This window comes from Catharus ustulatus, chromosome 1, assembly GCF_009819885.2.
Source record: "Catharus ustulatus isolate bCatUst1 chromosome 1, bCatUst1.pri.v2, whole genome shotgun sequence".
Taxonomy (NCBI): Eukaryota; Metazoa; Chordata; class Aves; order Passeriformes; family Turdidae; genus Catharus; species Catharus ustulatus.
This window is the reverse complement of record NC_046221.1, coordinates 53,970,643-53,991,978: the sequence shown is the minus strand read 5'-3', so window position 1 is coordinate 53,991,978 and position 21,336 is coordinate 53,970,643. Positions and strand designations below refer to the sequence as shown.

The window sequence follows — 21,336 nt, the reverse complement described above, 5'->3', positions numbered from 1 at the left end:
AGGGATGGAGAAGAAGAGTCAGACTCCCATCCCTGCATAAGGCTGGGATATGGCCAGGTTGTCTCCGTCATCTCTTGTAGGTGAAAACCATAGTGATACTTCAATGCAGCTTGCTTCCTGGCTCGCTCTCGAGTTAATTACCGAATGGCAACATCTGCATTAGCGGTTCCCGCAGCCCCATGTCTCTGCAGGCGGGATGATGCTCGCTGCCCACCAGATCTAGGAGCGCTCGGAGGACTTGCCTGCTGACCACCTGTCTCGGATCCCAGCAGGCTGGAGCTCGGGGAGCCGCGGTGTGCGTGGGAGAGGCGGGGAGGGCGGCAGGAGCGGGGCGAGCAGGGACACCGCAGCTCCGCTCCAGCGGCACCGCGACACCGCCCCGCCGCTCCGCTCCGCAGCCGGCCCCGGCCCCCATCCCTATCCCCATCGCCATCGCCATCGCCATCGCCATCGCCATCGCCATCCCCGCTCGCCCCAGCCCAGCCCCGGCCCTGGGCCCCGCCGCCGTCCCCCGGCTCTGCACCTGAGCCAGGCAAGAGAGGACGGTCGGTGTCCTGGAGGCCCGAGGGGCGCAGAGGAAGAAGGTGGAGCTGGAGGAAGCGAAAGGAAGGGGAGGGGAGCGCAGGGAAGAGGATTTTCCCGTCTCCTGTCTTTTTTTTTTTTTTTTTTTTTTTTTTGGAGAGGGATGGTTGCTGCTGCTAGTGGCAGCGTTTCCTCCCGCTGAAAGATGATGAATACATGAGGAGAGAGGCTCTGAGCCTGCTTCTGTGCTGCGGGAGTGTCTCTCTCTCCCTCCCTCCCCTCTCCCTGCTTCTGTGAGTGTGTGTTTGGCTGCCCGGCTGTGTGTGCGTGTACACTGTGTATATATATTTGAGCTGGGAGGTTATTGCAAGCTTCTCTCAGCAGCGCTCCTCTGTACAGGAAGAAGGGCTCAGCTGCAGTGGTAGCATCAACAGCAGCATTAGCAGCACCAACTGCTTTAGTCGCCTTTCTTCCTTCCCTTCATCTCCATTTCCCTTTTCCCTCCCTCCTCCCACATCTTTTGGGGGATTGTTCTTCATAATTTTTTAAAAATTATTATTTATTTTTCTGTTCTACGATCCTTGTTATTTGATACTTCGTGGTGTTTTTGGTTTTTGGTTTTTTCCTTTTCTCTTCCCCCCTTCCTCTGAGGAGGCACAGAAACACACACGCACAAACACAGAGAAATAAGGGAAAGTACCGGGACTTATCCTGCTGCTGCTGCAAACCCAAAGATAGCAGACGAAGAGGGGGTTTGGCTCCTACCCCAAGGTAAAGCCCTGCCCCCTTTACCTCCTCGACACCTCCTCCGAGGAAGAGAAGGAGAGAGAGCGAAGGGGGCCAAAGTGGAGAAAAGCAGATCTTCTGCGGCTGGCATTTGGAGTACAGAGAGCCAGGAAGTGAAGGATGGTTGTGGTTACCCGAGCTGGCTGCAGGGCAGCTCTCTTCCTCTGGGTTTTCATCAGCATTAGCTGCAGAGCCAGGACTGCTCTGCCTGCATCTCGTAAGTACCCTTTTCTAAGAAACATGCACAATTTCAGCTCTGAATTAAGCCAGAGGGAAATTCCCACAACTCTGTGAGGTTGATTATTTTTACTTTGCTGATGGGTATTTGGTTTGATTTCTCTTTGTATGCGTATGTGTGCACTGAGGTCTGATACTGTTTGCAGCGCTCTCCATCAGATCTTCCTTGGTGATTTCAGTGGTAGCTGATGTGGAAAGTTGAAAGAGATCTGCTCTGTGATATAATCTTGGTTCTGCAATAGAGTCAGAGGGGGAAAGGAATCAGAAGCTGTTCAAAGTTTAGAGATAGTTTTTGTTTGCCTGGTCGGTTTGATTTGTTTTGGTTTTTCCTACCTTCCTCAGAAAGGACGCAATTTTCATTTGGAAAGTACTTCACTTCCACAGTTTTGTGAGGGAAAAGAGGAGATGCGAACAGTTTCCATAACTAGTGTTTTATCAAGGAGCAGCAAGAGCAAATTCTGTCTCATTTGAAGAGGAAAGAATGATTGTGGTTTGATGAGAGGCAACTGAGCCAGGACAGCTTTTCTTGAGAGTGAAGTTTTGCTGCCCATAATAGAATGAGCAAAGGTATTTTAGAAGAGACCATAAATTACCCTCCCAGCGAGGCAGAAATAGTAGAGAAAGGATCAAGCATCTGCTGAAATACTGAACTTCAGACTAGAGGAGTGTAGAGCACCTGTACAGAATCCAATTCTCCCATCAATATAAAAATGACAATATATTCCTTGATTTCAGTGGATATTAAATCAAATCTTTAATATTGCACTGAGCTGTAGTTTTGACCAAAACATTTTGCAAGCATTTAAGCATTTAGTTGTTTCTCTTCAGACCATGTAAACATTTGCCAATTGCCAAGTATTTTTGAAATGCATACTGAAATGAAACAGTGCATTTTTATAGTATCATCATCATACTGCTGGCTTGATCGGCTGTTTATAGAGGAAGGAAGTGTCCTGAAATGCTGTGGATAGATGTGCTGGGATTGTATACATGTGAATGGAGGTTGATTCTACCAACCAAGCAGGGAATTGCCATAGAATGTAATGTATGTACTGCATAGAGATCTATGTAGATCACTCTATTTATTTATTTAATTGTTTTCTTGGGAGTGGGAATGAACAATGCAATGATTAGGGAATTGGAGCACTGCTATGCTTTTTTAGTGGGTTTCTAGCTCTTATTATCTAATACCTATTGAAAAACAAGAGTTATTCCAGGATTTATTTGCACTTGTATATTTGTTTGTGTGTCAACAAATATGCATAGCAATGTCTTCATTGTTATCTAGGTCTCAGATGCTGTAGGATGTTCAGTTGTTTTCCTGCCTTTGAATTAGAAGTATTGATCCTGAGGTTTACTTCTTAGTTTTAACCAGCTATATTATTTTTCTTAGTAATATTATTTCTTCATGGTCATCTGTCAGACTCTGCGTAACAGGAATGTTTGGGGGTGAGGATTCATGATTTAGGTTGTCAAAAATATGTTCTTTAAAAGCAAAGCCCCTGCTTTTCTCTAACAGGGTTTTGGAGCTTTTTGTTTGCTTTTGTCACTCAGCAACTAATGGCTGTAGTTTAACTTGAAAATCACCTACAGTGGGTTGTCTGATTTTCCAACAAACAAATCTTTAACTTTTGAAAGAAGTTTGTTGAAAAGTTAATGGCTGCAGCAACATCATTATAGCCAGAAATTTCAGGAATAGAAGATACAGATAATCTTAATAACAATTTTAAATTTACAATTCAAAGGTTTCTTTATATTAATCCACCTTCCAAGAGCTTATACGTTATGCTTCTTATGTAGTAAGTGACATTTAATTTTATTTCTGACTTACTTCTGAAAGTGAAATGGAGCTAGATTTGCTTACTGGAAAATAAATACAGCTAGAAGTACATGTCAGCCTTAAATTTACAAAAGAATTGTTCACATTGCAGTACATACTGAAAGTTCTTGTAAAGGCTTACAGGTTCTTGGGAAGTGGTACCACAGCGGGAACTCCCGTGCTGTGTCACAGTGTTTTGGTGCACCACTTTGCTGATTATTCTGCTGCATGCTTTGCTATGCATAGTGGTCACTGTATTATATTGCCACTGTGCTCTATTTTCTGGGTTTGTTTGCAACTTTGTATGCAACTGATTGTGAATAGGATGGAAAAATTTTGTTCTCTGTTGGCAAGATGATGTACCTAGCCTTCATCTTTTTATTTTTCTTTTCTTTTTTTGTTTTTTTCCTTCTGTCAATTTTGAATCTCTATATTGGGAATACTTCTGAAAGAATTAAAACCTGTGTGAAATGCAACTTTGATGTAAAACTTATTTCCAACCACTATTTAATTTTCTCCTCCATTGTTACTTTATGTTTTGGCTTTGAAGTAATTAACAGCATCAAATTTATTCTTTACAGTAGTTTTTAGGAAATATGCAAGACTTATGTTGTACAGTGAATTACAAATCCCTAAATATGAGCTTGTTATTCAGTATTTTCTTACAGTCTGCTTGTGCTGGCATAGAAAAAGATACTGTTTTCAGAGAGAATAGAATTGGACATTGCTTATGTGAATATACTGTATCTCAAATGATTGTTTACTTTGTAAAGTAAATCCATCTCTGTCGTTAAAATGGAATCTCTCAGTAATACTGATTCAGAAGTGATCATGTTGAAAGCTTTTAATCTCATTCAGTTTTATCTTGAGATGAAGTGGGTGTTGAAAGCCTATCCTGTGGTATAATAAACATACACTGTGATACAGTATCATACACATTAATGCTCAGATCTTACTGTCAGTACTATTCATGGTCATGTTTTCATACCTGGCAATGAATTCTTCATATTCCTGCAATTTTTATTTTTTTAAATTTATTTTTTTAAATAAGCTTGGAGGAATGAAAACACCCTTCTGGAATCAAGGCTAATGAACAGCTCAACCAGGAGAGGTCATCACAAGATAAAAAGTAACACAGAAAATACAAATTTAGTGCTTTACAGTCTTTTATGTGGCTAAGATGAAATGATAAGAATATGAATATGGGTAGACTAACACTCATTTGTATTCCTATAAAAAACCCAAACACACAAAGCAGCAACCTTGTTACTTAAAAAGAATGTTCAAGGTATTAATTATAGGATTACCTCCTTCTCTGTGAAAGGAATTCACTTTGCAAGTAATTACCTTTCACAGCTAAGTTTTTTCTTGTTTTTGTATCATGTATTTTTTATGCAATGCAAACGTGATCAGTACAGAGCTATTAAAACTTCTAGTTCTGATACTTGTCTTACTTTAATCATAGGTCCCATAGCACTGCTCAAGGTGAAGTTTGAACCCGTTTTACAAGACTTGGTGCAGAAATCAAATGGGGAGCTTGTATAATAAATCATTAAGATATGTTACAGAAAAAAAATACGCATCTTTTACCTTTGACTGCATGACAACCAGATTTTCCTGAGAAAAGTATTGGAAAGGAGTAATGTCCCTTTTGAAAGAGCAAGGCATTGTACAAGAAAGTCCTATTTAAGAGGCCAGGTTGGATTGAGCTCTGAGCAACCTGGTCTGGTGAAAGGTGTAAGCCTATGCTGGGCATGAGATGTCATCTATTCTGTTAGATAATGTCTCAGACATAATGATATTTTTCGAAATCTGATAAATCCTTAAAAAAAAAGTTCTTTAATAAGTAGTTCAGTCTAAAAGAAAGTTTGAAGATGAAGGCAGAGACTATGAATTGAAAACTTGCTTCTGAATAGGTTTTTTCTTTTGAAAGAAGATGAGAAATATATTTTTATTTTCTCTTTTTGTTTACTTTTTTTTAACTCAGGTACTTTTAACACAGGAGACTATTTCAGTTACTGCAGTTGTGATAGGAAATTATTTATATATAATTAATGAGAAAAAAGACTGCACCTCTTCTTTAATAAATTACATTACAACGAATCTGTTACAGACAGGAAAATTTCCTTTAGAAGTTCTTCAGGACTTTTAACTTGGATCTCTAAGTCTTTAAAATGTTCAGATCTCATGTTTACAGTTTAGTATTTATCACAATATTTAGGAATTTTTAAGACTGTAATACATTTAATGTTTGGGACAATAAAAAACAAGGGAGAGTTTCTGCATTTTCTTTTTTTAGATTTTCAAAAGTTGATCTCACTCTGAGTGATCAGACTTATAGGTCAAAATAAGGTAACTGATTAAATTCTGAGATGTTCCCCTGCCCCTGTCCTGAATATATATCATGCTCATCTTATAAAAGTGCAATGTGTTCCAGTCAACTAGGAAACTTCAACTAGGAAATGTTAGAGAAGCAAGATAAGTCTTCTTCATTAGATGAAATGATGAGTGACTAGGCAAATGTATTAGTCTTAAAAATTTTAAATAATTTAAAATTATAGCGTTATTTTCAAAATCCATAGAGATTAGATCCTTCTTTAAAAGTTCAGGAAGACCTGTAGGATAAGATAGCAGTCCATTAGCTTGTGCCTTCTTGTGCTGAAGAAAATGGAAGTTGTGCCACAGATTTTAGGAACAGTGTGGTTATGTTTTTTGTCAATGCGTTCGTGATTCAGTCCATTGGTATGAGATACTAGAAATGATTTAAAAGGTTCTTCAGACTTCAGCCTTTGAACTAACATTGATTTTATCTGTATTGCACTTCATTTATCCAGCATTACATAGGTAGATAATCTGAGACCACCAGCTAATTGCACAACATGTTAAATCTCTAAATTTGGTGATGTAGAAAATTGCAGTAATCAGTAATCAATTCTTTTGAGCCACTGGCAGTTTCAACTATGAAGACATCATAGATAATATAAAAGAATTCTTAAGTCCTATGCTTAACATTTACAAAGAACTTGAGCACTTGGTTTTGATAGCTCTGCAATTTTAAAAGAGCTTTATGAAGCTGAGACCTTTCCTACCTCAGAAATTGTCTCAGTATTCATTTACTGTAGTAGTAGACAGCCTTTTCTGACTGGGTCTTTAAGGTTGAACAGCAGATAATTCAGAGCAGAAAAGGATATTGACATTCACATTTACCTCTTTCCTCTGCTTAAAAAAGGCTAGAGATTTTTTGACTTTACAGTCTCCTGGTGGAGAGATGGTTCTTTCAGGTATTTAACTCAAGCAAACGGTCATGCTAAGTCCATTGAGGGATGGTCAAACTTATTTACACTTATGGTTCATTATTTGATGTTAATATTTATCATAATTTGAAATATTTATCAAATACTTAATTTTAAGCAGTGTATGCTCTCCAAAAATATGTTTTAAATAAATGAGTGACTAAAATTGACTCAGCAGAGCTAAGAACTTTGTTGCCAGTGTTTGCATTTATATTGATAAAAGCTGAGGTTGGGTTACAGCTTTCAATGTGTAAATAAAATAAGAAGCTAAAAATATTTTCTAGAAACCAGAAAGCATTTGAACTGTTCTAGCCAAAGGATTTTCTGTCCCACAAACAAATATGATGTTTTATAATGAACATTTATTATTTGCATCTAGAATATTTAAGTCCCAGCTTAAAGAGACTTTTTTCTTGTAGAAATTTAAGGACTGTCTAAATATAACATAAACATTCTGTTTGATTTTATAAAACTGATACATCATCACCTAAATATTGATAAAATGTCTCTTATTGATTGCTTAATCATCTTGTGTACTTAAGTTGTCATTTACTGTGAGCCCAATGAAAACCTGGAATATATAGAGAGGTAATACAAAAGATATGAGCTGAGGAGACTGCAAGGTCCATTTCCATAAGGTGAAGCAGAAAGTCTATGATGGAAGGTTTGCCAGAAAAGAAAAGGAAGAATTATTGTCTAAAGGCCTAATACAATGGGATAAAACACAGTAGGAATCGCAACCTCAGTATATATTTAACATTTTCATGTTTTGCGTACTGGCTTTAAGTATCATTGGTGTAAAGTTATTGGAACACACTTTGAAATGCAATTAAATTGGGATGTGCTTTTACTCATTTTATGGTAATAGAAGGAATACTGTGGTTCGGGAAAAGCAAAAAGAAAAACAAAACCAAAAAAATCCTCTAGAGTAGCAAACCAACACACAAGAAAACAAAAAACCCTAAATTTACATCCTGTTGACTCAGGTTCCAAACACAGATACCTTCCTGAGATCTTTATACTCTGCCCACATTTTGCGTGAAAGAAAGAAACATATTTTTCCCTGAACACCAATAAAAATTCAAATATCTAACAAAAAAAAAAAAAAAAAGAAAAAAGGTTAATGAATTAATTTTAAAACTTTTAAAACACAGTCAGAGATTAAAACTAATGAACTAGTGCTACCACCATTGTTCTGGGCTACAGGAAAAAAAGGGAGAGGGATGTGCTGAACATTGGCTGAGGTTGTCTCCCACACAATATTTATTTTTCTTCTGAGGAATGGAGTCACAGGGAGTAGTTTGCCCTGTCCACAGCATTAGCATTGCATTAGGAAAAGAGGGAGGTTCTGTGCAGTCTCAGAAGCATATCCTCTACAGGACAGGCTCTGCTGGATACATGCTCCCAAGCTTTAGCAAGCTGTCATCTCGAACGTTCTTTCTTTCGGTTTTACAGCCAAAAAATTATGCTAGTGGGCCTACTGTCAGTTATATGATTAATGTCCTACCTGCTTCTTCCCTGGTACAGCCAAGCTGTTAGAAATGATAGAAGAATTCCCCCTAGACAAGAGAAGGTATCCATTACTGTTCCAAACTTTTTCCAAAAAATGTACACCACCAGATCACACACCCATTTGCTTCTGCTCCTAATTAATTTGCCATTTTTCACATGCCTCCTTTCTGATTTTATTAATCATCTTACTCCCTACCCTCCACCCTCTCCCTACACTTTCCTCCAGCAATAAACTGATTCCACTGGCTTTTCTTTGATTCTCACTGTATTGAGTAATTTGCTGAGTCTGAAACTAAGGGAGATTGTCTTCATTGATTCCTGATTAATTCATCTGTTTGGGAAAGCTAGGTACACAGGTAATAACTCAATTTAAATTCCTTCACTGCTTAATTGCTGTGCCATAATCCTGGCCTGTTAAATCAGATAATCAGATATTACAAATGAAGTTAGGATTTATTTTTTCAAAACACAATTATTAGAATATAATTATAAGGAATGTTTTTATCAACCCTGTTTATAATTATTTATAAAATGCAATTTTAGACTTTAGGTCAGTACAGTGCATAGATTTTATTCATATGGAAAAAAATGGTGTGCGAGGAATTCTGTGAGTGAATTATGCTATCAAATCTACATATTCATAATTTGTAAAGCCGGAAACTATCCAACCCAGATACAGTGTTATGGTAGATTGTATTACTACTCCTTCTGCTTTACAGATCATAGAATCAATGAACCAGGGAGTTGTTTGGGTTGGAAGAGACCTTAAAAGGTCATCTAGTTCAACCCCACCCCACAAACAGGGATACATTTCACCAAACCAGATTCCTCAATGCCCTGTCCAACTTGACCCTAAACACTTCCAGGGATGGGATATTTGCAGCTTCTCTGGGCTGTCTGTTCCAGGATTCATTCCTTCATCTGCCCTCTTTACTTCGAAAATGTTCCTCTCATACTATCAGTACATGCTCTGGGAAAAAGTATCTCTTTATCTTTCTTGTAGGATACTTCTAAGTATGGAAAGGTCTACCTAGAGCCTTTTTTTCCAAGATAAACCACTCCAACTCTCTCAGCTTCTCTTTATGAAAAGGAGAAGCCCTCTGACCATTTCCACGGCCCTCATGCCAACAAACTCCAATATGTCAATGTCTTCTGCTGGGGGCCCCAGAGCTGGGCTCAGTGCTCCATATCAGGTCTAAGGACAGCAGAGTAGAGGGGCAGTGTGACCTCTCACGACCTGCTGACCATGCTGCTTTTTATGCATTCCAGGATCCTACTAGCTTTCTGGGCTGCAAGTGCACATTGCTGGCTTACACAAAAGTTTTCATCTGCCAATATCCCCAAGCCCTTCTTTGCTCTCAGTCCTTTCATTCCTCAGTTTGTACTGCTGCTGGAGATTGCCCCAACCTAGGTGATGGACCTTACACATGAATTTGTTGAACTTCATGAGGTTCACATGGGACCACTCCTCAAGCCTGTCCATGTTTCTCTGATGGTATCCGTTCCCTCAGTCATATCAACAACACCACTCAGTTTGAATTCATTCCACAAACTTACGAAGGGTGCACTCAACCCTGTAGTCTAGGTAATTAAAACTGTACTTGTCCCAATACCCCTGAAGGACAACACTCATTTCCATTTGGTTCTCCGTTTGGACTTTGAGCCATTTACTCTTTGGGCGTGGCTGTCCAGTCAATCCTTATCCATCTAACAACTCATGTGTCAAACCCATATTTCTCCAATTTAGAGACAAGTGTGTTGTGTAGAACTGTGTCATTGACCAGGTAGGTTACATCAGAATCTCTTCTCTCATCTACCAACAGAGTCATTCCTTTGTAGAAGGCCAGCAGGCTTTTCAGGTATGATTTACCTTTCATGATACCATGATTACTTTCCCTAATATACCTCCTTGTCATTCATATTCTTTGGCAGAGTTTCTAGGAGAATCTATTTCATGAACTTCCTAGTCACAGAGGCTGACTGGTTGACAGTTCTCAGTGTATCCATTTTTGCACATTTTATAAACGGGTGCAATGTTTTCCCTTTTCCAGACACTAGGGATTTTGCTTGACTGTCATGACTTTTCAGAAGTGATAGAGAGCTGCTTATATCTGCCAGTTCCCTCAGGACCCCGAGATGCATCTTATCAGGTTCCATGGACTTGTCTGTGTTCAGGTTCCTCAGAAGGCCTTCAATCTGGTCTTTTCCTATGATAGAGTGAGTCCTTGCCTTTATATTCAGGGTCTTGAGAGATGTGGGAAATTCAGTTGGCAGGGAAAACTTGAGGAAAAATGTTGCTGAGTGCATCAGACTTCTCCATGTTAGTTGCCATCAGATTCTCTGTCTCATTTTTCAGAGGGGTACAGTTTCTTTTGTCTTCCTTTCCCAAGTCACATACCTGTCAGGGTTTTGACATATTTCCTCCTGGCATTGAATGTCCTGGTCTGGAGCTATGTTCTTTATGCTAAATTCATGACTTCAAACATGGTCACATTGAAATGCCTAATGCTTCCTTTTACCAGCTGACTTAGTTGTCACGAGCTTTTGACATGAAAACTTCAAGTCATCTTCAACTTCATAGACTATGCATTTTTCTGCAGTTCAAACAATAAAGATGCTGAACAATGAAGGACTGGAAATCAGACTTCCACTGGTTGTCACTAGAAACCACTCATTTCCTTTGTTATGATTACATTTTGAGATATTTAGAGTGCCACAGTTACAATAATTTTGACTCTTGGTTAAAATAGTGTACACTGCCATTCAATTGCCTTCAGAAATCAAAATACATATCATATTAATGTATGCAGAAACAGACATAAATGCATATATCTGTAAATTCCTTGTAATCCAATCTTGTATTCTCAGAAAAGAAAGAAGCTTTCAGAAGATCAGGATACTTTACTAAGATCTACTTTTTAAAATTATGTTAATTTTCAGTAATTGCATTTACAGCATTTAAATTTTAATTAATCTGCTTCTATAATTTTGTCTAGTAGCAATGTTGGTTGGAGTGGCTTGTAAATGTGAGGGTCATCTTTTCAGTATTTACACTCCACAATTTCTTTCAGCCTTCTGGAATTTCCTTGGTTTTTAAAGGTTATTGGATATCAGCAATAATCAGCAGAGACCGTCTCAGTTACAGCTTGCCCTGCTGGTTGAAACTATCTAGCCTTGTTAACCTCTATTTAACATCTTCCTCTGCTTTTATTAGAATGTAAATTGTTTTGTTGCCACTTTGGGATCTAACTATGCAGTCTTGTTTGTTTTCTTAACACTGTATGTTTTTGTCTTTTCTACATAATTGGCAAATTCATCACTTATGTGTAGCAGTCTTTTGGTATGGCTTTTGCTCCTCAACTCCTCTCTCACTTCCTAAAGAAACCTCCAGAATACAAAATCCAACACCTACACCTGTGGTTTTGGGTTTGTTTTCTTTTCCTAATAATAGTTCTTATGATTGCTGTGCATAGACAAATTAAACCTTGTATATTTTTGCTTATAATTTTAATGTATTTTTAAAATTATGCTTTACAAAATCATAGAATGGTTGAGTTTCTAAGGGTGTGCTGGAGGTTATCCTGCCTTGCTCAAATAAGGTTCCTTATATCAAATCTAAATGTGTCCTCTAGGAAGGTTGTACAGCAGCAGATAACAAGGCCTTAGAGAGGCTAGAGCAACATGGCTATTGGTTTCAGGCAGAAGGATGTAATATCATCTGTTCTGACCAGTTCTGTCCTTACTATCACTTCAAATCAGAACAAAAAATTCATTTGGATTTTAGGGTTTCTCTGAATTCTTAATTTAACAACTTGTTATATCACTAAGGCCTATCTCATAGAAATGCTCCTCCCAGTCTTCACTGACATCTTTTTCTATATTTATAGAGAATAGCTAGTTCAGAATTCTTGATGTCATAGAGAATATTTATATTCTGAATTTGAAAACCAATTCTCTTCTGTTGCTGAAGATTTACCTTTTATGAAATATCAGTAAACCATTATGTCCATTGTGAAGAGTGTTCAGAGATACAAGTTGATTTTATTTTTCTCCTCACTGGGAAAGGAAGTTGCTTTGGGTTTATATTAAATCTGAAATGGGGTAGCTTAAGATGTTATTACCTCACTAGGTAATAACAACTGCTATTACTTCACTAGGAATTATTTTTTCTTATTTGTACATCTGTTGAGTATGAAAAATGTAATTGCAGGCAGTGAGGACCAGGGAAATAAATTTTGATATGCTGAAACAGGGACACTCAGATTACAGGCCTATCACAAAACCAGACACACCAAGAAACAGTCAAATGAGTGAGAATTCTGTCCTCAAAGTTATGACCTAAAAGTTTCCTTCAATTCTTCTGACTAAGTCTAAAAATGGAAGATGGAACCAAACTAGAAATAACTTGAGATGGAAGTGAGTACTGAAATTTTGGAAATTACTCATATTCAAAAGTCAGTGGAGTGAGATCAGTATTTCTAGATCAGTCATGTCCCTGCATATATTCCTCAAACTCTATATCAGGATCTAATTGACAATTTTTTTTTACTGGTGCGCATGCAGTGCCCCTTTGGATTGCTCAAGACTCTCTATATCGTATACCATCGCATCGTGTTGATGTAGGAATGCTTCCCCCAAAATGTTGTAAGGTGGCATATTTTCAAGTAAGCAGCTACATGAAAAGTGCATGAGTAACAGAATAAAAGGAGATAAATGTAAAACAAAGAAAAATAAGACTGAGTTTTCAACAGAATTATAAACAAAATTGTATCATAATTTTGAGAAACCACAATAAATATTTCAAGTCTGATTGTAGGAGTGAAAATTATTTATTGGCATGTGTCTGGCTTACACAGTGACACAAAGATTAGAAGAGTGCTGAGAATTTCTCAGAAAATTTTTGGTGCCGTTTCAGAGGTATGATTGGCGTTTTATTGTTATACATACATTTAAGGCAATACTCCGCTTCCTGAGAAGAAAAATATTATTTGCAAGTATAGTCTGTTATTTGTACTTATAAATCCATGTATTCCTTGCTTTGTTTTAGTAACTCTGATTACAGAAAAAAATGAACATGAAGCTATGAAGGATCTCATAGTAATTCAGAATAGAAATATATAAATACTTCTAATAACACTCAAATTTTATATATATCAAAGAGAAATTATTCTGGTGTCAGTTTTAGTGAGGAATATAGATATTTTTCAGCACTGGTATTTAATGCCTAAAACGTTTTTATTTTCTTGCCTTCCATCTTCCTTCTGCCCTAGGCAGACATTTCAACTAATTCAAATAAAAATACTTATGTGATATTCCAGAAGAATCGTATCCTGTGATTTTGGCAGAGGAGCAAGATGGAAAAAACCTACATCTTTCTGTATATTCCTGCAGGCAAATCCATACTAATATCTGAGGTGAATCCATCAAGAGTTGAAAGATGTGAATAGATCCTGAGGGATGTTTTATGATAGAAGGGATGTGGTGACCGTAAGGGCAAGAATCAGGATTTCCTTCTGTAAAATGCTCAACTCCTTGAAAACAGTTCAGAGCTCTGGGGAGAAGACACATAACCTGGTGCTGGTAAAGTTCCCTAGTTTTCTGCAGTTTTTGTTGTACATTTCTTGTTTGGGCTACTTTTTTTAAGGCTATAAATAGAATAAATATGCAAAAACCATTTATAAGAATTAGCCTCAAATGTACATCTGACTATATGTTATCTATGCCTTTATAAATAAGAACAGTATGCATAAAACAGTGTTTATAACACAACTGATAGCAGTAAAATTTTTCAGTGCTAGATCTTTGTTTTTAGCAACAGTAATGTTTTCATAAACCATATTGAAATAATCCAACCACATTCTATACAGCAAAATATCCCTCAGATTTCTAAACAGCATTTATGAAATCTGGCTGGCAGAAGGCACCACAAATATTTTCAAAGAAGAAACCTGATTCAACTGCAGAATTTCTCTTCAAATACAAGCTTTGCATTGTTCTGGATTTGTTTAAATTGAATTTAATACACATAATCAACCAGTCTGCTAAATGGACTTCATACCTAAAGCTTGATTTTCTGGGAATAATAACTCCTCAGCTAGTATAATTTCTGTGACTCGAATAATTTTATGGTTGAAATAATAAGGGACCTTACTCTCATAGACTTAGTGAAGATGGGAAAAAAATAACATGAACATAACAGACATTGACTTCTAGGAACACAATAATACACATCAACAACATTGCTCAAGGTTATTTTAGAGTTCATTGACTTATGTACAATCTTCTTAAACTACTACTTTTTTTTTAGTTATCAAGTTTATTTCTAGAGAGGTTGAGCCCTTCAGAACTGAATTCTTAAGGATTTAGAGTTCCAAAGGTTATATTCTGTTCAATTCAGAGATACTAGTTTATCAAATTGGTACTGAGCACTGAATTTTAGAATACACAAAATCTGTTCATTAAAAATGGCAGCAAATTAAGCCATGAAATGTAAGGGGTTTGAATGGCACATAGAAGGTAGGGGTTTTTTACTGTTAAGTACAACTTTTCGGCTGACATCAAATTACTTTAGCAAAATTCTGGAGCTTAAAATAATAGAATAGTGTCAAATTAATTGATTAAGAATTTAATCTGTAAAGAGTGAATAGTTTAGAGTATGATAGTCTTATATCAGAATATCTCTGATATTTTGAAATCCTAACCATTATCTTTTCCCAGAAATACTATCAATTACAGTAATTTCACGATTATAAGCCACACCATTTTGACTAAAATTTTGTTCCCACCCCAGAAATGTGGCTTACACTCAGGGGCGGCCAATATGTGAAAAATTTTCTGAAATTTTCAACCCTGGAAGTGCCAGCCAGGGTGCCGAACCGAGCACCTGCCAGTAAAACCCGTCATTTTGCAATTGTTACAAATTGGTTACTCTGTTGCGCAGCAGAGGCAGGCGGGCTCCGTGCTGGCAGTGTGGTGGGGGGAGGGAGGCAGGGGCTCCGTGCTGCCATCCCCGCGGCCCGGGGCAGAGGCTGGGGGCTCTGTGCTGCCATCCCCATGGCCCAGGGCAGAGGCTCTTGGCTCCGTGCCGGCAGCGCGGGGTTGGGAGGGAGGCAGGGGGGCTCCGTGCTGCCATCCCCGCGGCCCAGGGGGGAAACTCCGTCTCCGCCTGCTATCGCCGCCACGGGAGCGGGGGGGCTCCTTCCCCTCCTGCCGCCACCGCTGTGGGTGCCGGCGGACTCCGTCCCTGCCTGCCACCGCAGGGCAGTGCCTGGCCGGGGCGAGCGAGCCCGGCGCAGTGGCGGCCAGGCCGGAGCAGCAGCGCCAAACTGGGCTACCCGGCCCTGTCGGTGGCCCCATGCCCGCAAGGCCTGAGCCGAGCCAGTAAACCCAACAATCCCGCGATTCTGTTACTACTTGGCAACTTTGTTGCACGCGGGTCCTCGCTGCGAACGACAGAGCAGCTTATAATCAGGTGCAGCTTATGTATGGACAAAGAACGAAATGTTGCCGACACCCGCAGATGCGGCTTATGGTCAGTGCAACTTGTAATCATGAAATTACTGTAATTACCCTCTAGTGTTCATTAAAGCATCTGCGCTTCCAGTCCATAGGATCAACAGAGTAATATGCATCTAACACTATTTTTGATCTGAAAAACATTTTTGATCAGAAAATTATTTTTATTCTGAAAGTCCGAACTACTCATGTTTTGCAACGGATTGTCTGCCAATATCTTTGTAATTTAAAATAATGTTGCACTTGACAGAATCTCCAGAGATTTCTTGAAAGTATTGCAACTTGTAACAGGTTCAGGGGATGGTTTAGGCCCATTTTGGTCACACTGGTAATGTGGTTTCCAGATAAGGGAAGAGGCTGATGAGAGGTAAATCCTGAGAGGTGGAATAAGTCCTCCTCATCATGGCAATGTCCTTCCTTACATAATCACTAAGCTGTAAATACTCCTTTTCTAATTGAGACAGGGACATTGAGATGTAGGATGAAGGTATTCATCTTGACTGATGGATCATGATTGATTCAATTACACTGAGAGACAACTGCAACATCTCTGAAGATGTCAAAGACTCATAAAATGTCCTGAGATCCACAACATTACATCATCCAGTGTGAAACTCTCTGCCCAAGGGGAGATACCTAGTCATTCCTACCTAAACCTGAGTGACTATTAAAACCAACAGATTCTGCATTCTGTGGATTCTTTCCCCCTGCCACTTATAGATAGAGTCACTCTCTTTCTTTCCCCCTGCCCCCTTGTTATTCTGTCTCTCTCTCCCTCACATTTACTGCTAAATAAAATCTGTGCTATTGCTTTTGGCATATGGTCTCATTTGCACCTTAATTTGGGCAGAGTAATCTCTAATAATTTTAATAATCTGATTTTAACACCAACAGATATACTGTTGCATCAGAAATAGATTGCACATCCATATGTCAAATATTACTTTGTGCCAAATTTTATGTTTCATATTCTAAATGACTAATTCGCTATGAGCATCTTTGTTAGGTATAATTTCTGAAAACCTCTTATATTTCCAAAATTTTGATCTGTTTTAAAAAATAAAACATTGGACACTATCTTGGCAAGGAGATATATCAGCACAACATGGCAGTTGAAGCCCCAGAGTTTCAGTGCTGTGCAGTGTTGAGGAGGCAACTCTGAATTGGCGCATACATGGTAATAAAACTCTGCTTGGAATGTCCACTGGGCAGTGAAAAAGGAATTTAGAAATCAGTTTTAAAATAGGATAAAATTTATTAGGGCCACTTGTACTTTGAAGTGAACACAATGATTCATAGGGAGCCAGGTTGATAATATGAGTACAGTAGTTTCACGAATACAAGCCGCACGGATTATAAGCCGCACCCCCGGTGCCTCGACAATGTTGCTGTCTTTGTCAATAGATAAGCCGCACCCCGAATATTAGCCGCACTTTCGTTCGTCGCGAGAATCCGTGCGCAGCTTTCACAAATTGGCCAATTAGTAACAGGATCGCGGCATAGCGGGGTTTACTGGCTCGGGGCGGGGCCAGGCAGGCTCGGCCTGCTCATGGTTGCCGACGGGGCCGGGTGGCCCAGCTCAGCGCCACGGCTCGGCGGGGCTGGCCGGGTGGTGCTACCGCCGCCGCCGGGCTCGCTGGCCCCCCTCTCCCGTCAGCACCGCCCCGCTGCCGCGTTCGCTCGCCCGGCCGGCGGGCTGCCACCGCCGCCGCCGCCGGGCTCGCCGCTCGCCCCGCGCCGCGTTCGCCCCGCGCCGCGTTCGCCCCGCGCCGCTTTCGCCCCGCGCCGCTTTCGCTCGCGCCGCGTTTGCTCGCGCCGCGTTTGCTCGCGCCGCGCCCGCCCCGCGCCGCGCCCGCCCCGCGCCGCTTTCGCTCGCACCGCTTTCGCTCGCGCCGCTTTCGCTCGCGCCGCGTTCGCTCGCGCCGCGCCGCGTTCGCTCGCCCCGCCGGCAGGGCTGCTGCCGCCGCTGCCAGGCTCGCCGGCCGCCCCCTCCCGTCTGCACCGCCGCCGCGTTTCCTCGCCCTGACCGGCACTGCAGGCCCCCGCACCACCGGGCTCCCCCACGCTGCTGGCCCCGATTCTGCTGGGCTTCCCCCGCTGCCAGGCAGCCCCACCCGCCGACCTTCCTGCTTCTGCCATGCTCCCCTGCACTGCTAGCCCCAGTTCTCCCGGGCTCCCCCGCCCTGCTGGCTCAGGCTCTGCCGCCCTCCCTGTCCCGCCCTGCTGGCTCAGGCTCTGCCGCCCGCCCCCCACACTGCTGGCCCCGCCTCTGCCAGGCTTTCCCACCTCAGCCGGGGCCGGCCGGGCTCCAGCTTGGCTTGGGGCTGCCGCGGGCTCTCACTTCCGTGTTGGCAGATTTTAGAATTTTGTTAATGTATTAGCCGCCCCGGAATATTGGCCGCACTTGCGGGTTTCCACCAAAATTTTGGTCAAATTGGTGCGGCTTGTATTCGTGAAATTACTGTAACTCAAATTGTTGCTGGATTATGTGTCTGCTCATAAGATCAGTAAAGACTTCATAGATATAACTAATTGATTGCTGACATTCACTTGCATACATAAATAGATATGAACCTTCTGCTTCTGAACTGCAGATCCAAGTCCACTGGGTAACTTCACTAATTTCATTGTTAATTCAATTTCTGGGAGCAAGGGAACAGTTCCTGAGAGCTGCAGTTTGAATCATCAGGCATAATATCCTTCATTCCCATCACACGAGGCTGCCCATTTCTTGTTGAGGTTCCTTCTTGAATCCATCTGCAGTGGGGCAGCTCACTTTTTTTAGAAGTGTAAAGATTTGTTCTGTGCAAGTGCAAAGGTTGATGCCTTAAAGACCTTGTTGCAAAGAATTAGTGTGAGTGGTTTGTTGCACTACTTAATTAGTGGCTTGTTTTTATTTTTTTCTGCCTTTACTTAGGGTTAAGGTTAAAACATGAAGGAGACAATTTTTTCATGTTCAGATTCAGTTGTTTATTAAATCCTACCTATAGTACAGAGAGTTCTTGCAACACTTTTAGCTACCAGCTAAAAATGAGCAAAATGGAGGTGCATCTAGCTAGTTACAAGGTTATTTAAAGCTAAACAGTCTAATTAAAAGCTAATACCTATATTATTTATACTTTTGACCCAATAACCAAATCTCTGTGACCTGCAGTGCAGCACTAACTATCCAAGCAAAATCTACTGCCTGAAATCATGAAGAAGAAGGAAGAAGGAGGACCAGAAGAGACAATACCTAAGAACTTTCATCTTGTCCCTTACTTATGACTAGATTTTAAAACCCTAAATTCAAAACCCTTCACTATGTGTGATTGCACTTTTATTCCAACTACACATCTGTGATTTTAATTCCATTACTCAAATTTGGAAGCCTTCTCCAAGACCTAAAGTCAAAAGCAGTGTTCCCTTGTGGGTCAGTGTCGGAAAGTACAGAAAGTTCTAAACTCCCAGGCTTCTGGGTTCCAACAAACTGGAATTTTTAAGCTGTTTGTTAAGAGCTTTAGGGCAGACCTAGGACCTTTTCCAGGGGTAATTATAAGATGGATGAAATGTTTCAGTGAGAGTTTTGGAAGGGAGTTGGCCAGCTGACAGCGACTGAAAAGGAAGTTATGAACACACAGGTGGAATTTTTATCTCCCTTCGTAAAGGTCAGAGCTGATACTACAATTGGTCAGGACTCTAAGGATGGACTCATTTGTTCACAGACTGGATATACACGCATTAACTGATACTAAGTAGGGGATTGTGAACTGTAAGGAAATGAGGCATTTGGAAAAGCAAGTCAACTAACTTCAGCCACCTCCTTTTGGCTACCAACTATTGCATGTGGTCTTTCCTGAAGCTGCCCTAATAAACCGGAGATAAATAACCAGAAACCGAAGTAAATTTGATCACCTAACGTAAAAATGCCTTCTCAGGTATGGTCTTACTTTGATTCACAGTAAATAAAATCACCTATTCCCATCTTTTTAACATTCATGAGCGGGTTTAACCCCAGACTGAGACTGAACTGGGAGGGTTGGGGATTTAAACTATGACTATCTGAGTTTTGCTGCACAAATGAAGGTGTCACCAAATAAATACCCATGTTTGTATCTTGGCTATTTTTTTACCACATGTGTAGGTTATTAAATCCTTAAACTATCTTGGAGTACCAGCATGTTATAGTCATAGTTTTGGTTGAGTATTCTTCTTTTTTTTTTTTTTCTTTTTAAAATCCGTGTTAAAAGTTCTCATTGTGAGTGACTTTATAGCTATTTATACAACAAACAACATTTTCCCCTCAGGCAGTTAGAAGTTTATTTTCATCTGAATATTTTTTTTTGGAACAAACATATGAAAGAAAGCTTCTCTTTCAAATAAGAACATTAAGCTTCAGATCAGTTTTTGTACAAGGAATAAGTCAGAAGATTAATCAAACCTCTATTTTGCATTCAACAGATCATTTACTACACAAGCATAGAAAATTAGAAGCCTATTGAGTACAACTGTACTCTTTTCTTGATCAGAAAATTCTAATTAAAAAAAGTAGCATAGTAACCCAACCTCCTTCTTACTCCCCACTTCTCTTAATTGCTGAGCATCATGGAGTTTTGTCCTTTTTGTTATATTTCTAGTAAATTATACCTGATCATTACAGTCTCAAAGCTTATAATATTTAAGTTCATAAAATCATGCAAAAATCAACCAGACATCAAATGAGAACACTGGCTTTCAACAGCACATTGAAAGTATTGAAAGTATTTTCATTTAAAATTCCTCTGTAATCAAACAAGTAAGCTGATCATATCTGAATATTTTTTAATTTGTTTTCACATCTGCACACCCTTCTTATATAAATTGTTTCTTCAGATAAAGAATTTGTCAAAATTCTTTCTATCCCCCAATCTTTTAATAGCCTGAACTGTGCCTTGGTACCCTGTAACTTTTTTCTTTATAGCCAAAGAGATTCCAACTTTATATGGGAAGACAGATGTTCTTTTCCTACTGTTGTAATATTTCCTTTTTATCTTCAGCATATTGATATCCATCCCATATGTTCAACTTGACAATGGTCTGGGATTTTTTTTCTTTTTAAATTGTAACAAACTTTACTTTTTTCTTATGCATAGCATGGCATCAAAATAGACAGTCTTCATAGTTTTACTGTTGATAGATGACATTTGATTTAAAAGATGTTCACAATCCCATCCAACTCTTTTGCAGTGGAGGAAGTTTGGATGCATGGTGAGTAAGTGTTGAGTGTTACAGCAATCACTTGAATGACTTCAGAGTGCCCACTGTTTAATGTACCTAACACAATTTTGATGCTGACGTATGAAGTGAATGCAATCTTCTGCAGCATTCCAGCATATAATTAAAAGTTTTCAACATGTTTTTTGGCACAGAACTTGACCTACTTTCACACTTCTGAGATATAAAATAAAATATTACTCACATTGCATTCCTATTTTTGCAGAAATCTACCATATCAATCTTAAAGAAAACTGCACTGCACTATAACTAGTATGTGTGTAATAGAAGTCATAATAATAATTTATAGCTGAGTAATAGCTTTCCATGATTAGGAATCTAGTAATAATGTATAGACATTGTGCTCAAAGCAATAATCATTACTGAAATATGCAGTACCTGCAAAACCATCCATACTTG

General features: G+C 39.7%; 1 protein-coding gene across 1 annotated transcript in view; it reads left to right on the top strand.

Moving 5' to 3' along the window:
• The first annotated feature begins 690 nt into the window (after positions 1–690).
• Positions 691–21,336, top strand: part of CNTNAP2 (contactin associated protein 2) — a 1,181,910-nt gene continuing 1,161,264 nt past the window's right edge. The window contains 1 exon segment of the mRNA XM_033052691.1: positions 691–1,525. Within this exon segment, the coding sequence (XP_032908582.1) occupies positions 1,429–1,525 (97 nt within the window). The 5' untranslated portion in view covers positions 691–1,428.